The sequence below is a fragment of the Urocampus carinirostris genome, chromosome 14 (genome assembly GCF_059441175.1).
Source record: "Urocampus carinirostris isolate Australia breed hairy pipefish chromosome 14, RoL_Ucar_1.0, whole genome shotgun sequence".
Classification (NCBI taxonomy): Eukaryota; Metazoa; Chordata; class Actinopteri; order Syngnathiformes; family Syngnathidae; genus Urocampus; species Urocampus carinirostris.
The window spans coordinates 15,410,173-15,429,959 of NC_142362.1; the positions used below are offsets into that span (position 1 = coordinate 15,410,173).

At 37.1% G+C, this 19,787-nt stretch overlaps 1 protein-coding gene across 1 annotated transcript in view; it reads right to left on the reverse strand.

Moving 5' to 3' along the window:
• The window catches only part of ubr3 (ubiquitin protein ligase E3 component n-recognin 3), a 43,990-nt gene extending 25,757 nt beyond the window's left edge, over positions 1 to 18,233 (reverse strand). Inside the window, exons 1-23 of the mRNA XM_088352591.1 lie at positions 17,726 to 18,233; positions 14,687 to 14,826; positions 14,328 to 14,480; positions 14,034 to 14,174; positions 13,731 to 13,771; positions 12,016 to 12,082; positions 11,814 to 11,944; positions 11,512 to 11,740; positions 9,871 to 10,050; positions 8,205 to 8,338; positions 8,026 to 8,112; positions 7,878 to 7,943; positions 7,512 to 7,601; positions 7,300 to 7,428; positions 7,175 to 7,227; positions 6,971 to 7,104; positions 6,528 to 6,613; positions 6,302 to 6,443; positions 5,321 to 5,417; positions 4,415 to 4,556; positions 4,179 to 4,283; positions 3,481 to 3,651; positions 1,286 to 1,731 (exon numbers count right to left, since the gene is read on the reverse strand). Of these exons, the coding sequence (XP_088208717.1) occupies positions 1,286 to 1,731; positions 3,481 to 3,651; positions 4,179 to 4,283; positions 4,415 to 4,556; positions 5,321 to 5,417; positions 6,302 to 6,443; positions 6,528 to 6,613; positions 6,971 to 7,104; positions 7,175 to 7,227; positions 7,300 to 7,428; positions 7,512 to 7,601; positions 7,878 to 7,943; positions 8,026 to 8,112; positions 8,205 to 8,338; positions 9,871 to 10,050; positions 11,512 to 11,740; positions 11,814 to 11,944; positions 12,016 to 12,082; positions 13,731 to 13,771; positions 14,034 to 14,174; positions 14,328 to 14,480; positions 14,687 to 14,826; positions 17,726 to 18,159 (3,398 nt within the window). The 5' untranslated portion in view covers positions 18,160 to 18,233. The remainder of the gene's footprint in view (positions 1 to 1,285; positions 1,732 to 3,480; positions 3,652 to 4,178; positions 4,284 to 4,414; positions 4,557 to 5,320; positions 5,418 to 6,301; positions 6,444 to 6,527; positions 6,614 to 6,970; positions 7,105 to 7,174; positions 7,228 to 7,299; positions 7,429 to 7,511; positions 7,602 to 7,877; positions 7,944 to 8,025; positions 8,113 to 8,204; positions 8,339 to 9,870; positions 10,051 to 11,511; positions 11,741 to 11,813; positions 11,945 to 12,015; positions 12,083 to 13,730; positions 13,772 to 14,033; positions 14,175 to 14,327; positions 14,481 to 14,686; positions 14,827 to 17,725) is intronic.
• Positions 18,234 to 19,787: the final 1,554 nt, after the last annotated feature.

A 19,787-nucleotide genomic window follows, 5' to 3' on the forward strand; every position in this document is an offset into this window, starting at 1 on the left:
AAAATGCATTTGATTTCATTTCAACATCACACTTTTTTTATTAATGGAACCAGAGACGAATGCTAGAAAATGGAGAAAACAAAGTCATCCTGAAAGATATAAATGAACGCAAAAAGCATGATAAGGGGAAAAAACTCTTTGGTGTAGCTCATGATGAATCAGACTTTGAAGGACAATAAATAAATATGTTTTAAAAAAATGGTTGGTTTTGTATTCATATTTGACATTGTCAATAAATTATTTTAATCATTGATTCGCAAATTCAACAACGTTTGTCATTTACAATGTTTAGTTTGAGCTGAGAAAAAGTGAAACAGAAATCAATCCCGCCTTTTTTAATCTAAAATTATGGGAGCGTGTTATACATGAGTGCGCATTATACATGAATTCAGTAGTTAAGTTGAAAAATTGTAAATTTAGAGTCTTGAGATAGCCAAGATGGAATATGTAATTGTTTTTTTACATTATGTATCTGCACTAATAAGCTAAATTCCGGTGATAATTATCTCAAATAGACTCCCTCAAGAGAAGGAAATGAAATGTTTTTGAGATTAAGTGTTTGAGGAGTATGTTGGGAGTGACAAGATTGGATGGATTGAGAAATGAAATTGTGAGAGACAGAACAGGAGTAGTAGTGGAACTGAGCAAGCCTATGGATAAGAGAGTACTCAGTTGGTTTGGACACATGGAGAGGATGGATGAGAAGCGAATGTTGAAGAGGATCTACAGAGCAGAAGTAAATGGAAGGAGACCAAGAGGAAGGCCGCGATTGACATGGATGGATAGTGTTGAGTGCTCTGCAGGAAAGAGGTTTAAATATAATAGAAGATTGAGCTCTTTTTGGTGATAAGAATGAGTGGAGAGGTGCTGTGAAAGGATAGTGGGATGTTTAGATGTGTTCTAAGGGATGGGCAGGGCACCGGTATGATGCGGCAGGGGTAAACCAGTCAAAGCTGTCGGGCCCTGCTGTTGAACAGAAGCGTGTGTTATGTCACCCTGACTAGAGTGACATGGCCGCTTTCTTGTGTCCCATTTTATCTGGAGGGACGAAAGCATCACCGACTTGGGTGCCGAGGTGCTTAACTTGTTTGGGTGTTCGGGCATTTGGATTGGCCATGGTCTAAAAATGTTTGTGTTTGTTTTTTGCTACTTTTTCCCTTTTTAATTTTCTTTGTTATTGTATGTGTTTGTCTTGCTGTCGTTCACCCCTCTCGAGGGATAGGACCAGGGTAGATAGATAGACTCCATCACGCAATGTGAATTAATGAAGGAACCAGTGTGTTACCTTTCTTCCTTATCCATGGTTTTCTTGTCGGTCGGACTGCTCTTCTTTGGAGGCACAGGAGGATAAACCTTTCCGCAAATGTCCTGTATACTGCGCTTGATTTGGCAGCTCCGTGTGGCCGCCTTTGTGAGAATTCGCTCAATGGCCGTGATGCCGTCCCCGTGAGCGTGACGGCTCGTGTCCATACTATCTAGCCATGATTCGGACAGAGAGTTCTGCTTGGACGAAAGCTTCTGGTGTAGCTTGATGAGGAGGGACAGCATGCTTTCTCTTATCTCCAGGATCTCTGTCACCAGCTGCGGGGGCGTACCTGGCGGCACCCACCGTGTAGATGAACTCTTAGGCCTGACAACCAGGCTGGCCTCTGAGCTGCTGCGGTTGATTATCTCCTGGAACTTTCTTCGGCGCTCCGCTACAAGGCTGAACACCTGAGCTTCGCGCAAGTTCTGAGATGACAAAAATACATTTTTGTATGAGTTAAAAAAGTCAAAGGGGTTTTGGCGATCCTTTACCAGTTGTTTGTGGATCAGAATACATTATAAGTAGCAGCGGGAAACATGTTGATTTACCATTGCCATGTAAACAACTTAGTGAATACAAAGTCCCGGCTTGCATATGATGAGTGAAAGCTTAAAATCCGTTTTTGACAAGAGGGTGGACACAAAAGTCTATGCAGCAACTCCCTGACAGACTTAACTTAAATGCAATCCTGAGATTTTTAAAAATGGCAAACTAGTGGCAGTGGAGTAAAAAAAAAATACTAGAGTCCTGCATCAAATCTTTTCTAAATTATGCTAGGAATACAAACTTTTAAAAAAACGGATTTTCAATTTTTTGGGGACATTTAAATGAAACTATTACCATTTGGCAAATATATATAGATTATAACAAACTGAAATAGGAGTCTAATATTTCCTTTGATAGGCTGGGTGTTTGTTACAAAAGAAAACAAAATATGTTTTGCAAAATGCAGTAAAATCCGTAGTATTGAAGAGGTTACTCAAGTGAAAAATTAAGATTAAATGTGACGATTTAAATTTTACTATTAGCATAAATAGTGTGGATGAGCTGCAGATACATAAGTATTGCATTTGCACTTTATATGTTGATAGCCTAAAATTTTAGTTCCATTTCGTCCCTTCCAACTGCGAGAGGCAGTGCTTCGAGCCCGGAATTTCACCTTTGTGCTTGAAGCACCACCTCCGGCGGTCAAAAGGGAATCATACTAATACTCAGACGAAATGGCAATAAGACACAAAATGAGACCACATCATCGGCTTTGTGTTATATGTCAAAGTGTCCTTGGGCAAGACACCGAATCCCTAATGCCCCCAATAAGCAGGTCGGCGCCTCGCATGGGTGCATGGCCGCTATTGGTGTGTGAGTGTGTGTGTGTGAATGGGTAGGTGTGAAGCACATTGTAAAGCGCTTTGGGAGGTCTTCATTGACTTGAAAAGCGCTATATAAATGCAGACCGTTTAACATTTACCATCTGATGTGCTTCAGAAGCTGAATAACATACACCAAGACTGTCAACCCCATTAGGTGCTAAAAAGTCTTTAAGAATGACAATATAATTTCAGGAACTGAGATGGATTGTGCAGACTCTTCAAGAATATATTTAAATAGGTACAATACACATAAAAGTCAAATTAAATATCCATTATAATATTCTGCCAGCACTTTTTATCACCCTTGCTAATAGTGGGTTACAGAAAGAGCCATTACCCAGCGAGTCATCGCGATGTGCACTACCCATTTGAAGGATTACCTTGACCTGACCTGACAAAAGGACCTGTGCCGCACTGTTAAATAAACATACATCATATTTCCCCAGACACGGCACAATCAATCACCCGGACATGCAGTTAAAAATCGTTTACCCAAACCTATTTTACACACATAATTAGTTTCAACAATTCAGAGGCAGGGGACCTGCTGAAGCCTTGCATCATACACAAACCACTGCACACCCAGGGAGACAAACTGGAAAATGTTCATAACAAACAACTGCGCAAAAACATTTTCAAATCAGCACAGGGGTATACAAACAGCTACCTCTCTCCAATTGGCTGAAAGACGCCTGGGGTTCTGTGAAGTGAGGATAACTTAATAAACTCCTAAAAGAAATCCTAGGGGAATCCGCTCTTTTCATAGAACAATTTAAAGTTGTTTTACCAAGCTCAGTCCTTTACCTGGCCATAGGATGATGCTTCTGAACTGGTGCTGGGAAGAGTCTCACGCTTGACCTCAGGTGCTGTTTCGGGAACTCGAACTCTCACAAAATTAATAACGTGGTGCAGATTGGAAAGGAGATTGGTGCCAGGAAACCAACTGTCGTGACAGTGCTCCTCAATGCAAGGTTCCTGAAAACATGCGGGAATGCTCGATTAGAGTTTTTTCAACCAGTCACACCTTGAACCACAAGATCATGTTTTGAGTATATGGAAATTCATCACAAAGAGTGAATGCGCAATTTAAGCCTTCAACTACAAAGGTAGCAACTACAAAAAAATGATTTCTTTTAAGCTTGCTTTCTGCATCTATTAGAGAAAGCAAGCTGTACTTTGGACCATGTCACAAATATTTTCACCTGAGGTGGGGGTGTTTTGAGCCAATGGACCCATGATTGTGAATAAAGGATCATTGGAGTAGGTAGGTATCACTTGATTGAATTACTCATACCCTAATTAATATCATCTTAAACCAGGGAATGATGCATGAATTAATAGATGTTGCAATCGTAAAAATTAATTATTGGATAGAAGACATTACAGTAAAAAAAATGACAATGTTTTATTTTAAACAATTCAAAAAAATGCGATAAATATGAAATAGTTGTAGCCTATTGATTTTTCATGTAGTATTAGGTTTCATGTTTTTTTATCCTTACCTCATCTTCTTTGCTGTCTTGAATCTGGTTGTCCAGGCCCAACTCAATGAGGTACAGAACCATGCACAACACATGCTCAGACATATTTTGATGGTCCATCCATATCTGAAAAAATAATTAAAAATTCAAATCAATTCAATCAACTACACCTAATCACATATTAACAGGAACAGTTGTGTAATGTGAGTATGTAATAATAGTATGTTCAACACGAGTATTGTTGTTAAAGGGCTAACCTTATAAAGCAGAGTGAATATCACAATGTGCAAAGTCTTGCAGTGCAAAAGTTTGATGAGGCCCTTGTAGCACGGGTGCAGAGCAGTCCTTTCCTTGTATGGAGGCCATGGGTTACCAGTGTGAATTCCAGACTGCTTCAAACTACGTGAACAAAGAAATCACACGAAGGGAAAGAGGCAGAGCAGAGAACACAAGGATTTACAACAAAGCTATAATGACTAGGACATTTGCAGGTATTTAGAAGTTCAAAACGTTTGAATGTCAAACATTTACTGATGGTGTGTACCATGAACATTTTTGTAAACTGACAACAGTGCAAAAACACTTAACTATTAGTGACCAGTCTAACTTTTATTGGTTGGTTGGATCCCTTAACCAAATGGGTCATTGGGGCACCATTTCCTGTGGTGTGTCTTGGGCAAGTGCAGCCTGGTTGCGTCCATCAGTCTCCAGGCCAACATATGTTTTTTATTACATCTAATAAAAGAACCTTCACACAAGGTTACCTTGTCCACTACCAGTGCAAACACTTGAGTTTCTATTTAGTAGTGGCCACTCATTCCAATTACATAAAGGTAAAACTGAAAGGATTGTTCTTTACGGTTACTGACACATTTGTCAGTTACTGGCACACAAACAAAACAAGTGAGATTTTTCTCAGTTTAGCTTGAATTATTGATTTTTCACGACAGCTATTTAATTGGAAGCAGCAGCAAACAATAGACCTGACCTTTCTTATCAAGCCCCTTAGTGAACAGATAAGATAAGTGACCCCACAACAGAGCATGACGTGTTGGTTTTGCTAGGGAACACTGACCATGAATACTAACAAATAACGCATTTGATCTATATGTTACCAACCTCAATTACACAATGTAATCAGGCAAGAGTGGGGTTCAACTTACAAGGCTGAATACCGGTCCATTGCAGACTGCACGTCACGTCGATAAACAGTTCGAAGAACAACCATAATAGGGTCAAACTCATTCTCCCACACTTCCGCTGTTGGAGAAAAGGATGAGGGATGAGATGTGCTTTGGAACAGCTGCTACGAAATTACATTACTTTAATCCTCTCCATAACAGATTTGCTTTTGAAAGTGGAGCAAGACTGCCATCAAGTGGTGAAATAAAGTTCTAAAAAATGTGGAGTGTCAACATTGATTACTCATAACTACAAATGAATTATGACAACTGATACAGACAGAACAACAGAACAGTCACAAAAAGCCAACTTAAAATAATGAGTTAAAGATGTCATTATTTTACTAAAGCCGACAGAAAGTGACAGTACAAGAGACATAATCCCTATGAGTAAACGTGAATATTAAATAGGCTGAATTTTAAAGGTGGTGTCCGCAATTTTAAAAAGTTTTACTTGCTGACGCCGTCATCTGGCTAAAATCATCATTGCACCCTCTGTCAAGCTGCTTGTGTGGCGCATGCAATTATGTGACTTTCTTAGAGGTACCCGAAATTTTATCTCAACTTTTTGGAATCTGGGTTGGCATTTTGACTGTATTTGAAACAACCTTTTACTTAATTTGACCTTTTTTATCCTAGAATAAAAAGAAACAAAGAGCACAAGCATTAAATGGCTCTCCAACCCCTCACCCCTCCCGCCTACTTTGCTTCTAATGCCCCCGATGCCCGGAACATCCTGGAGAAAAGTAAGATAAAAGTATGTAGGCGGGATGAAAAAAAATATATGGCTCTATGAACTCAAATGGGCATTTTCACCACGTATTTATTTTTAAACTTTTTAAGGACAGCTCAACCTTGCACCCCACCTTGGACGCACAATTCAGGTTTACAAAAATACATGATTTGATGGCCCCGACTTTCTTAATTGATTTCATTACATGTAAATGTTACGGTACAAAGTACCTTTGGGCGTGTACATCCCCTGCTGCATGGAACCCCCTGGCTCAAACACTGGCGCTTTGAAATCAGCTACAGCAGAGAGCATCTCCTCAAAACTGCAACTCCCTGGTACAATGCCACTCTTCGGGTTGGGATTCTCGGGAATCTTGAGGAAAAACTCTTAAGGAACAAGTTGGATTCAAAGTTACAAGATTTAACCTGATGCCTGTTGGATTATTTAAAAGGATACAAGGTCTAATAGGGAGCTGTGAGTGCGATCATTCATACACAACTGCGAAACCATTTCGGCACGAAGGATCTCATCATCTGTCATCCCTGATAAAGAGAAGAATGTCAGAAGCGTTCAATTATGGGTCTTATTTTCAATTCGATCCATGAAAATTGCAAAACCAAACAATGAAGATTTAACTTTATTACAATTAGAGATAGGGACTTGACTAAAATGATACAATCCAAAGTGAGGATTTATTCTTTCACATGAGGGGAACTTTGTTGTGGCGAAAAAAGGAGACATAGTATCCCATACAGGTAAATAACTCCGAAAATTTACTATCACCCCCCCCCCCCCCCCCCCCCCCAAAAAAAAAAAAAAAAACGAACAGTTGGAGTGATCTTTTTTCACTATGAGAATAGCGCAGTCAGCATCCTGACATTTCGTGTTAGTCAACTTACCTAAATGAATGCGAAGGCTTGTCAGTATGACTAAAAAAGTCAAAGCACCTTCCAGCATTGGTCTTTCCTGCTCAGAGTCTAACACAGCATTCTGATGTTGGGATGCCATGGTTAAAAGATCAACCACTTTGAACCTGTGTAAGGGCAGATGATCTCTTCTCAGCATGATGAAATATAGAGAAAGGTACATAAAATTGAACAGACCTCTCAAAAACACTTGAGATGAAGTAATCAGGATCTAGCCTTGATGCGCAAACCTGCAAAACAGATTCTAAGTACAACCGCAAACACCTATGAGAAATATGGCTAAAACTGTAATGAGTCCTAACCTGCAGTAGGTAGATGTCAGGGTCGATCATGGAAATACAAAAGTGTGACTGCACGTAGGTCATAGCTTGTCCTTTTATTTGCAAACCATTTCTGACCCACATGTTACTGTGAATCTCAGACAAACTTGCCTAAAAATAAAATGCATCAATTAAGAATTAATGTATTTCTATTCCATCACCATAGAGCAATCGAGAGCAAAGCAATCTTTTACCTGAATTTGTAAAGGATGCACCATGATCTTCATGAGCATCTCTTGATCAGGAAGTAGACTGTCCAGGTCCAGGCCTTGACACTTCACGGCCTAAAATTTGTTCAAATAATGAACCAATTATGGGTGGATAACAAGTAAACCCCGTCTAAACACCCCAAAAATCTGACAAATTATTACGATAAGGCAGACCTTTGTTGTGCCTTGAAAATAACAGTTGATAGCCAATATTTTAGCAAAAAAAATGATATTTTTAAGACATCCCAAAGTATTATTCTGAAAATGTGAATCTTGACAAATTTAAGAACCTACTAAACAAACGATCTACCGGTACAATGGATTCTGGAAAATCCCATAAGACGGACATACCTTACTCAGGAACATGGCAAAATAACGATGGAGTGGCAAATGAAATGACACTTGATTTGGCAATGGCTGCAAGAGAAACACAATCAATGATAAACCCGGAAGGGGAAATGCTTATCTGTGTATCCAAAACTATTTCTTCAAACTTTACCTCGTCATTAAAGCTGATTGCATCGAACCAGATTTGGAGAGTCTCCAAACAGTAGCGTACTACGGTTTTTGTATACTCCTGAGTCTCCTGCAGATACACAATTCAGTACGTTAGGATTCCTTATAAGGCTGTACAGTTAACAGTCTCAAGTTTGAGTGAAGAAAAGGGGCAGAACCTACTTTGACTTTGCAGTGAGTTAGAAGTCCCCACATTGGTTGTGCACAGGCCTCCAGCTCAGCTGCAAATGCTGCATAGTATGTCTGCGACTCAAATTCCACATGCTCATTCAACTCCCGCTTATTCAGGTTCATTCCTACCGCAGGAGAAAATTAGAAAAGTTAAGACATAGGAAACATTTTTGGGGAGGAAAAATCATGATAGATGTTGCACAATGTTAGGTCTGTATGTTTAAAAATTCATTGAAAAACAGTCGTAAAAGGACATTGAATAATTCTCATCGAATAATCAATGATGGACTGCATATTGAGCACAGAAACGGTTTAAGAGATAATACAACACGAAGGACAAGAAGGAAATTTTTAAAAATGAGTCAAAGCAGGAAAAGGATTCCTTATTTGGACTCATTTTAATTATACTAATGGCTCCAAAACATTGTGCATTGTCTATCACTGACAGAAAAATCTGAAACAGTCCCTCAAAGCTTAGCACTTTGTGTTCCTAAATGCCACTATTCAGTAGAGACTGATGATGTTTTTGTCATACATCTTTCAATTTATATTTGTGCATGTTTTTCAGAGGTTCGGTGTTGTTTCAGTCCAAATTGGTTTGGAGTTGAATAGTAAATAGTTAAAAGTTCTTGTATTTAAGTTTTTTATAGCACTGAAGAGTTCATTATATTAATTTTTATTTAGTTGTGTAGTTTTTCAGGGATTCTGTGTTGCTTGACTTTAAAGTTGCTGAGTATGGAAAGATTAAATTTGTGAAAAGTTCACTGTAGAGTGAAAAAAATAAAGGGTAGTATAATATAGTAGTATAATACCTTTGTTAATCATTCATTTCAAGCATCATGTTACATTATTATTGGTAGTATGTCGGTTGAAGCAGGTGTTGGGAACCTTTTTGACCAAAAGAGCTATAATGGCAAAATATGTATTTTTTAACCTTCCTGAGAGAGCCATGACATATATTTTAAGAAAAAATTCAGCAAAACTGCCTAACCCACTCTCCAGACAGAATCACATTTTCAGGACATTTTATTTTACTGTGTGAATTTGAAGTATTGTTTAAATATATTAAACTATAATGGTTTTAATTTGACAAATTATCTACAAAGTATGCTCGTTTTTGCAGTCTCATAGGAAATTATTTTGTTTGCTTTTACTTTAAAGTTACAGTCAAAGATTTTGCACATTTTGAAAACTGTATGTACTGAACCAGTCACTATTTTTTTCATGAATTTATGTCGTCATTTTTACAAAAGAAAATTGAACTAATGCTGTGGAATACATTAGAGGGGTGGACTTTTTTCAATTTGTCCCATTCATTGACAAAATACTCAACATATAAACCAAATACCGAAATAGTTGTTTGTTGCAGCATGACAAGACAGTCGCACAATGTATTAACAGGACTGTAATCATGAACACAGCAGGAACACTTAAACCAACAAAGCACGGGCCAATGTTATTTTTGGTGCCATGACAACAAATGAAAAGGGAGCAGCATAAAACACAATTCTAATTTAGTGTCTCTAACTTACATGTGCCTTGGTTCATTGACAACTATTACAATTTTTTTTTTTAATTTGCATTAAAAAAACTAAAGTCCTATGAGGCAGCAGTCATCTTGTGAAGCCAAAACATTTATCTGTCGTTTGTTACTTACCTTGAAAAAATGACACAAAGCTCATCCACAGCATCAGCAGTGAATGGTCTTCAAGGAACTTTTTTGCAACACTTTGGTGTGACAAGATGTTGATAAAATCACTAACTAATGGCCAGTAGGTGTTATTCTTCAACAGTGCCTCGCTGCAGTTCACCACAACATGGCGACTGTTTTCTTCATCTGGAAAATAAAAAGGGATTCAAACCGGTGAAGGTCATGTCTATACAGTATTCCCTCGATTTTTGCGGTTAATCCATTCCTTATCACACCACAAGTGAATTTCCGCCTAGAATGAAAAATATATTCACTGAAAGGAAACATGATTGGACTTGTAGTAAAGAAAAATGATTCAAGGAAACTCTGGCTGATTCTCTAAAAAAGCCTCATGTATTTTGGTTGATTTTTTTTTCCTGGGACATTTCCATTCAATTTTCTGTCCACATGGCGAAAAAAAACACTAACTGTCTCAGAAAATCTGAATATTGTGATAAAGTTTGAATTTTCTTTAAGGTTATTTAAAATAACAGAAATGTCAGATTTGGGATTTATAATCAATGATCAAAAATATTACTGGCCTTTTACTGTTTTAATATTGCTGATTTAGGCACACACTCAAATGTTCTAGCTCAAAATATGAAAAGTATACAGACTAATCTGCAAAATTATTATTATAATAATAATAATAGGCATTCATTATATAAGCAGATTTGTCATTAATTCAAAAAGCATGACATTTCTTTTAAATTTCATAACAGAAAATAAATTACTATCACATTGAAATTTTCTAAAATGGTACTGTATATATAATGGGTGCAAAAAATGTGTAAGTCCATTATATAATAAGTCCATTCTTCCGGCAAGCCACGTACGAGAATGGAGCCCACTTTTAAAGCGAGGGGGAAAAAAAGCAGTCGTTTGTCGATTTTGGTTAGTGACATCAATTAAATCATCATTTATTTAATGTCGAACGTTAAATGCGGAAACCACGTCTGTTTGTGTACTGCCGTCGTCCGTGCTTGTATTACTTTGTCACTTGTCATGTGAACAATTTGTTTAGATTGCTCTCAAATTAAAATACTGATCTCAGTCAGACTTATCTTTGCATATAAACTCAGTCAACAATAGCATATGTAACTAACAGGGTTGAGTGCTACTTGTAGGAGGTGATGACGCTTCGTAGGACAATCCCATACAAACTAATTCCAGGTGTTGTTAAACATGAGGAAAGAGGAAATGCAATGGCAAAGCAAAGCTACCAGACAGTTTCAAGCAGACTGGTTTAACATTCATGCATTTGCTAGCACTCGTGAATCCTTGAAAACTCAACATTAAAATTCAAGGATTTAAAGCAGCAGTACCAAACCTGAACTAGAAACATTTAGCTAGGAGGAATGCCACTTCCCAACTGCAAATCAGTGTCCAGAAAACCAAAGGCAGTTTTCCGAGTTAGAGTTTACTGGCGCCTGTAAAGTGACGCCGTACTTCCACAAAGTACGTAGTGACAGGCGGAACCTATTAATATAAAAATAGTCAGCAATAAATTTGACGCGAAAGTCGAACTGCAAAATGGCATGAGAATACTGAACTAACAGTTCTATATCAACCCAAAAACAAAACATTTGAGCCACTACAAGCACTTACCTTGAAGTTCACTTTTAATAAGGCAACTCTCCATCATGTAAAGGAGAACAGTGACCATAATGTCCAGCAGCTGACACTCCTCGGTCACGTGACGCGCCAGCTCTTCGTTGCTGAACAACTGCACGCTGATATGTACAATGCGATTGGACATGGTGTCCGACTCGTGGCTTTTCATCAGGGTTTTCATAATGAACGCATAATGCTGAACAAATGTTTTTGTGAAGGTGATCTGCCAAAACCGGAAAACACGAGGCTTAACTATTTCAAAACAACGGGATGATAAATTCTTGCTGTAGATTTACCTTGTAATCTTGATCCGGCAGCATGTTCAGCAAGAACGTGACCTTCTTCTGAGGAAACTCGTACTTGATTGTCCAAAACAAGAGCTCCTCCAAAAAACACTTGTGCTTCAAACATTCAATAATAGACAAGTCTGAGGGCAAAAATAAAATGCACTATGTAAGTAAAGTGGTTCAAAGGTTTACTGTAATTCTTCATTGCTACCTTTTGTACTGCTACTCAGCTTAACTCTTTTTCTCTGACCAACAGAAAGGCCGGCATCTTGGTCCTCCTGGTAATGCAAAAAGAAACAGTTAAAATTAAAAGAGAAAAATCACAATGGAACTTATAATATTTTGATGTGACCATGTTCATGTCACAATGCTACAGTTTATTTATTTTTTTAATTCCCAGTGTTAACAACAACCTCACTGATGAGTCAACCCCGAAGTCCTCATTTACAGCCAGCCAAAATGTTTTTATTTTAAGTCTATAGCCGTCACCTAATGTAATGACTAATGCCCATATAGTTTTTATTATTTTGATGCATTCTTATTATATTACTACCTGAGGAAAAATTTGAATGCATATCAGACCAACATTTATAAAAAAGCTGTGTTTAACCTTCAATCTTCCACTGTATCATTTCAGAGAGGCGGGAGCTTTTACAACTTCTACTGTGCATCTGTGCACCCCACTATTAGAGTGTTTGGGTCGGCTGTAAGGTAACCAACTTGTGGACAGCATTCTGCTTTGCATTGAAGGAAGGTTCATACAGACCTGAACTGCCCCAGCTTCCCCCTCTCCTGCGTCTTAGATTGGGATATTACAGGAACTTTAAGGGGTTAAAGAGTAATTAGTTTGAATTGAAATAACACCTAGTTTCCTACAGTTCTACTTACAATAAAAAAGCCAACCACGCTGTTCTAATATCCTATATGTGCCAGGCAAGATCCCAACTTGTCTTTTTCCTATCCTTATTTTTGTTTTGTGTTCTATTCAAGTATCTTTTTTCAAAAACAGCTAAAAAAAATTGTCTTGTAGCTAATCATTCAGATTAACTAATAAGTTTTCATCTATTTTTCTGATAAAATTAGCTTTAAAAAAAAAAACCAACATACAGACACTCCCCGACTTACACGACCATTCGACTTACGAAAAACGATAAATACGAACATTTTTTTCGGGATGTCGAAAAATATCCGGACTTGCTGTAAGTTAGATTTTGCATTGGGTGCACCTTTTATCTGAGTACATGACAGTACTGTAGTGCTTGTTTCTGGCGTGTGGCGCTGTGAGAGGTCACCCAGCATCCACCCCAAAGAAGAAATCAGCTTCCCTTTTCCTAGTTCGCGTGTAAACATTCTATACTGTATCTCCAGCGCGCTAAGAACCTTGACATTTTTATTGTTTAATATCTTGCGGATCAATTCAATATGGTTGGTGTAAAGTGTAAAGAAGAGGCGAGCCGTTTCATTTAAAATGAAAGTGGAATAAGAAAGCTTGATACGGTTGAGAAAATGGTTGGATCACTTTTATATCGTCCACTCTATCACAGAGGAGGACATCTAGAAGCCCATCTTCTAAAAGTAAGTTAAACATAACTATCTTTATAGAGCATATTATTTTATGTTTTTTTAATTTATTAGTACAAAACAATACAGGTTACTTATACAAACATTAAACATACATTCCATACAAAATATAGCACTGAAGCAACTTACAAACCAATTTAACATACGAATGATCGTCCGGAACCTCTCTCGTTTGTAAGTAGGGCAGCGTCTGTATTTGGTGCTCCAAAAAGGCGAGGTGAGTTTAAAAGAATAAATCCACCTCTTGGTTTGATTGGTTAATCGATTATTTGTGAAAAAAAAATTTATTGACCACCCAAATTCGCTACACTGTCAAACATCGAAAATACCATGTCTGGCACAAACCTCTTTGCTGGACTCATCTGGACTTCCTGGTGCTGCAGAACCTACACATAAAAGTCCATTAGGCATAGCGAGTTCATGAAAACTTAAAATAATGTAATCATCATGGTTGTTAAACATTACAGCCAAGAAAGTCGCCAAAGCAATGATATTTGACCATGGCTCATATATATTCTCAACACAAAAACGAACACCTCTAAGATGAGTTTAAAAATGTTATAATACGGGATAGATACCATTTTTAACTGTCGGATATTCTTAATTACACAAGGAGAAGTAACAACATTTTCAGGGTGAAATTCTCACCCAGTAGAACATCAGCTACTCCTTCTGCGCCGACGTCGGCAGTACTTTGGGCCTTGTCCTCCACAGATACTAAGCCAGAATTTTTCAACGCTGCCAAATATTTGTCATAGTTCTTTTTAGCGAACACATTGTCCTCTTGGCCTAAAGCGGAGGTGGCAGAAGAAATTACAACATCGTCATTTACAGTGGAATACGCTGTTTTTTCTTTTCTCCAGTACGTTTTCTGTTAATATAATTGCACTTGACGCTTGATTGGGAAAAGGATGAGAGGAGGAAGTAATAAAAGTTAGTTACCCATGCTCAACTCCTTGAATGTTTGCTGATTGGTCAAGATCTTGGTTAGTACAGTCCGCATTGCACCGCCCATTTTGGTGAGCTCTTCCAAGAAGGAAATTTGTGGCTCCAGCTGCTGTAGAACTTTTTGAAGATCTCTCTCAGACGGGGTGTCTGGTGCAGGAAGATTATAAATATGACACTTAGCTCTTTGTTAAATTCATATGAAATGCAAACAGGATATCAAAAAATGTGTGCAGTTTGCACAAATTATTCATATCTACATAAATATGTAATTATTGCTTGGTTTATCTTCCAATAGCCAACTTGGTTAGTCAAAGATTTTATTTAGCTATTGATAATAAATAGCTAGGTTTCACCTGGTTCTGTATAGCCATCCCTCAAATATTGTATGACGGACAGGATAAAACGAGGGAGAACCAATTCTGACATCATCAGGAGATCTCTGGGAATTGAAGGGATGTTCTCTCCAGTTCTCAACCGATGCCTACAGCAAAACCTGTCAAAGAAAATAAATGGCAGGCACAGAGTAATTTGATTGGGCGAGTGGGAGAGGTGGCCGGAGCTATGCACACAGTGGATTTCTGTCTGCCCAGCGCCATCACAGTAAATACGTCGGTCTCCTCGTTTGCAGTATTTTGTGACATTTTTACAAATAAACTCTGCATGCACCTCTTTTTGAAACCAATATTTATAGGAAGGAATTGTCAAAATGAGCCTCAACAGTCTTAAGTAATTGTGGGAGGGAAACAAGCTATTTGTTTATATGTGATATAATAATATGATTTCATAGCGGTTATCAAGTTATCTAACGTCACACTGTAAAAAGAAATGCTCTGAAAAACTAGATTTTGTCTTGAGAGCATGTTTGGTAACTTTATTCAAATTTGTCTCAAAATCTATATTATGGCTCTCTCTCAAACAAAAAAAATACTATCATGGCTCTTAGGGACAATAATGTTCTCGACTCCTGGTCTATTATAGTTAATATGTGTTTAATAAAAATAAAATATTTTGCTGAATATTGTCAAAATGAAAATCTCAGGTGATGATTTGATAAATTGATTTGCGTATTTAAAAAAAGAAAAAAAAATCTCTAATTATTCAGCCCACATGGGTATTTTAGAAATAAAAGGCTTCAGTCCCACACTGGTAATTTAATCCCCCACTTTCGAGAGTAATAGAGTATCAATAATTTTTGTTCATTATGGTTAAGTGAATAATAAATACCTTTTTTTACAATTATAAATAATATTTTCACGTTTCGGAAAACTGTTTGAAATTTACCTGATAAGTCACCCAAATAATAACAGCTCAATCGCAATCATATATCATTGTAAATGGAAGTACAAAGGTCAGTATTTTTAAAAGACATTAGTGATATTTAAATCTTTAAACTACAACTAAATATTATTTCTAAATGTTTGTGCTAAAAAAAAGCAAGAAACAGGTGCAGATTTGATGCAATCCTTGATTGACGACGAGGCAATATTGTTCAAACATGTTTACATTCACAACGATTTGATGTGTGGTTACAATAAATCATATCGTTTACATGTATCCATTTTTTCAAGCCATATTAAAAAAATTTAGAATTATTATAAATAGTTATATTCAATTTTCTGGAGTAATTGTTGAATAGAACAGTCTTCGCCGATGCAACTGCATTATTTTGCTAATTACAGGATAAGAATTTCAAATTAAGGACATCCGTTTGGAGTCATTAAAAAGATGAGTGTTCCACAAAATGATAAGACTCTTCATTAATTTGCAAAATAACCTGCTGTCGAGAAGCACTGTGAAGCATAGCCCAGTTTAGCATTTATTTGTTTTTGCCGATTTTCTAGGCCATATTAGGAACAGAAAAATAATATACTCATTCAGTGCTAAAGACTGAAAACATTAAATTCTTGGAGACAAATTTGCTTTTACCTTTTAAGTAAAATGTACGTACTTACGTCATTGAGTGCCAAGGATGTATTTTTACATAATAGCTTAAAGTCACAAATGTGAAAAAAGCCTAAATTTAGGTAAAATGATCTATTTCGGTAAACATCCTTGACTTTCTTTAAAAATGATGATAAATTTTTAGGCTGTAGAATAGTGTTCGAAATAGTCTTCGTTCACCCGATTAATCAACAAAATAAACAACAGATCGATCATAAGGCCTGTATGTTTGGAAGAATTACAGGATGTTTCGATTTTTAAAACAATGAATGAAAAAATATTGGTATTTTGCCTAAATGTTTAAAACTATTATTTCAAAACACTTGTTCTTAAAAAGCACTTTCTCATGAGGAAGAGCAGGTGCAGAATTGATGCAATCCTTGTTTGACGATGAGGCAACACATTGTTTATTTTCACTACAATTTGATGAGTGGTTTTAGTAAAACCCTTATTTTCCCACAGTTTTGACATAATATTTTCAAACAAAAAAAGAGAATGACAATAGGTACACTTGTTACAGTTATAATCATAATTTGTTATGTGATAATGAATAAACTGCTTAGGTACAGAGTCGTTATAGCGTTATTTCACCCATTCATTACAAGAGAGTATTATCAAAAACGTCAGTTTGGGGTCATTAAAAAGATCAGTGTTGCACAAGTTTTTAAATCTTATTTGCGATAACTCGCTGGCGAAAATCATTGGTCACTGTGTAACATAGCTTAGTTTCGCATTTATTGTTTTTACATATTTTGGGGGGAATATTCGCAATTGAATAATAACCTTTCTACAATGTCAATTGATACATTTTTGGGTTGAAGAATAGAGAAAAAATGTTATTTTAACCGATCAATCGACACAATAATCAACAGATCAATCCGCTATCAGCCCTACGTCAGAGGAAATGGAGTAAAAGGGACACTATTTTTAAAAAACAATCATATGGTGTGTACATTTTCGAAACAATAATTTATGAAAAATATGTGGCATTTTGCTCAAATGTGCTCTTTAAAAACAGTTCCTCAAAAGAAAAAGCAGGTGCAGAATTGATGCAATCCTAGTTTGACGATGAGGCAACATGTTTTGTATCACTACAATATTTTTGGATTGTTTTAGTAAAACATATTTATCGGTTCTATCAGACCGTGTTGATAGAATTTTAAACGTATAATAATTATTTATCATTAGGTTAAAGATACTGTAGTCGTAATGAATAGAAACTGGTTAGGTTTTGAGTCGATGGTAACTGCATTACTTTACTTGTTAATAACAATATACAAAATTTTAAATCAAACACGTCAGTTAGAAGTCATTAATAACCTTTGTTGCGCGAAATGATAAAAAAAATCAATTATCCGCGATAAAACTCGCTGCCGAAAAAGCACCTGTCACTGTGTAGCGTAGCCTAGCTTAGCATTAGCTTAGCTCGGCTATCCAAAAACTTGGCTCACCCACTCTCCCGCATGACATTACTGTCTCCGCAATCGCAGGCCCCGCCGGCCTGGCTCCGGAACATGTTGAAGTCATGATTCGTATGGTCGCCGTTGTTGAAGCACTCGGCGCACAGCGACATGCAAGGCGAGATCCCGCAAGTCCGGCATCGGTACGCCACAAAATTGGCCGTCCATACCAAGCCGCACAAGGTGGCGTTGTCATAAGAGCGAACCGTTTTGCAGAACTCCTCGAACGAATCGCCCCCTGCAATTAGACATTTACACCAGTCGAGCGCTTCGGTGTCCGTGGCCGGTTTTTCGGGATTTAGCACGTCATCCAGGAGCTCTTGAATTTGTCGGAGAGCTGAGCTGTTGTCAGTCCGTTTTAATTCTGTCTTGAGGTGGGCGGCTGTGGCTTTCTTATCCCGGCGTAACTGCGACGCCGCCATCATTCGCTTGGCTTGTTGTCCACAAATTTATTTTTGTTGTCTTGCGTCCATGTTCTCGCCGGGTCTCGCGATAATTTGCGGGACTTGAGTTTGCCGTATTTTATATTTACATATATATAAAAGTGACGTGCGATATTACGAATGAGTTGGGTCACACGCTTAAAAGAAATCAAAAGTTGTAGATTTACTTTTCATGTACGTATTCTTTAAAGCGGATTATAAAAATAGACACTGGCTTTTGTTAGGACACGCCTATATTTTTGTGTTTGTATTTGCTTCCAGGCAACAACGACCTAATTTGAGCCTTCAGGAGGAATTTCATATTCATAATTTATAAATACTCATTATGGCACTATTATTAACTTTTAATTGTCAGAGCTAGATAGTGATTTTGAAATCTTTGATTATATTTATTCAATTATTGTTTATTTTTCTGCAGCAAGTTAGGTAAATCCGGGGTTCAGCAACCTGTGGGTCGAGAGCCTCATGTGGCTCTGTAGCGCTGCCCTAGTGGCTCCCTTTTTCAAGAAACAATTGAAAATGGAAAGGGGTGTGTGATTGTGATTTTGTGGTTTTCTGTAAGAGGGAAAAATGAGACAAACAACGTTTTCTAAAGTTTAGAAAATATTGAGGATATGAAATGACTAACTTTAATGTATAAACTCACTTTGATTTTGGTTTGTACAAGGCTTTTTTTTTTTGCAGCGTTAGACATATTTGTTTGTGTTTTCTTTAGTGTTATGGGTCTTTCATTATTTTGAGCTAGGGATGTTTTAATTAAGTAGATTTTGTTCATATTATACATTATTTACAACAAAATGAGACGTGGCACTTCAGGGTGAACATGTAATAAAATATTATTAAAGAATATTGTGTAGGATAGGCAATATTCACTAAGCTACTGCTATAGACTGGCCTAAGTTGTAAGATCATCAATAAATTTGCAATGACATTAGCACCAACATTGTTCAAAAATAAGACTAAAGAAAGAAAATATGAAAGTTTTCATCATTTTTGCATTAAATGAGTAGAAGTTTTATAAACTATTTATAACATCCTAATGTAAACAAATTGTAATGTAATGTAATTTGTAATTGCATCCGAATGAATAGAATAGAATAGAATAGAATAGAATAGAATAGAATGTCTGTCCCTGTGTACCCTGCGACTGGCTGGCAACCAGTTCAGGGTGTCCCCTGCCAACTGCCCGAAGATAGCTGGGATGGGCTCCAGACCCCCCGCGACCCTACTGAGGATAAGCGGTGCAGATAATGGATGGAGGGATGGATGAATGTCACAGTAACATGTCAAAAAAAAACAAAAATTAGAAGTGCCATCCTTTTTCCGCAAGAAAATTTACAAGATAAATACCACATTACAAAATAATAAGTGAATGGAATGATATTTTTGTCACACATTAGTGAAGAAATACATTTACAGAAACGAAACGTATAGAATAGTGTATTGATATTCATAACAACCTAGTGTACGTACATTGTTTACAACGAGATTCAACGTGACACTCCAGAATAACCATAGAATAAAAATGTGAAACAGAAATAAGATAAAAAATAGTATTTTGAGGTTTTTTTTATTTTGACTAGTACATGAACTTATAGGATAAGTAGTGC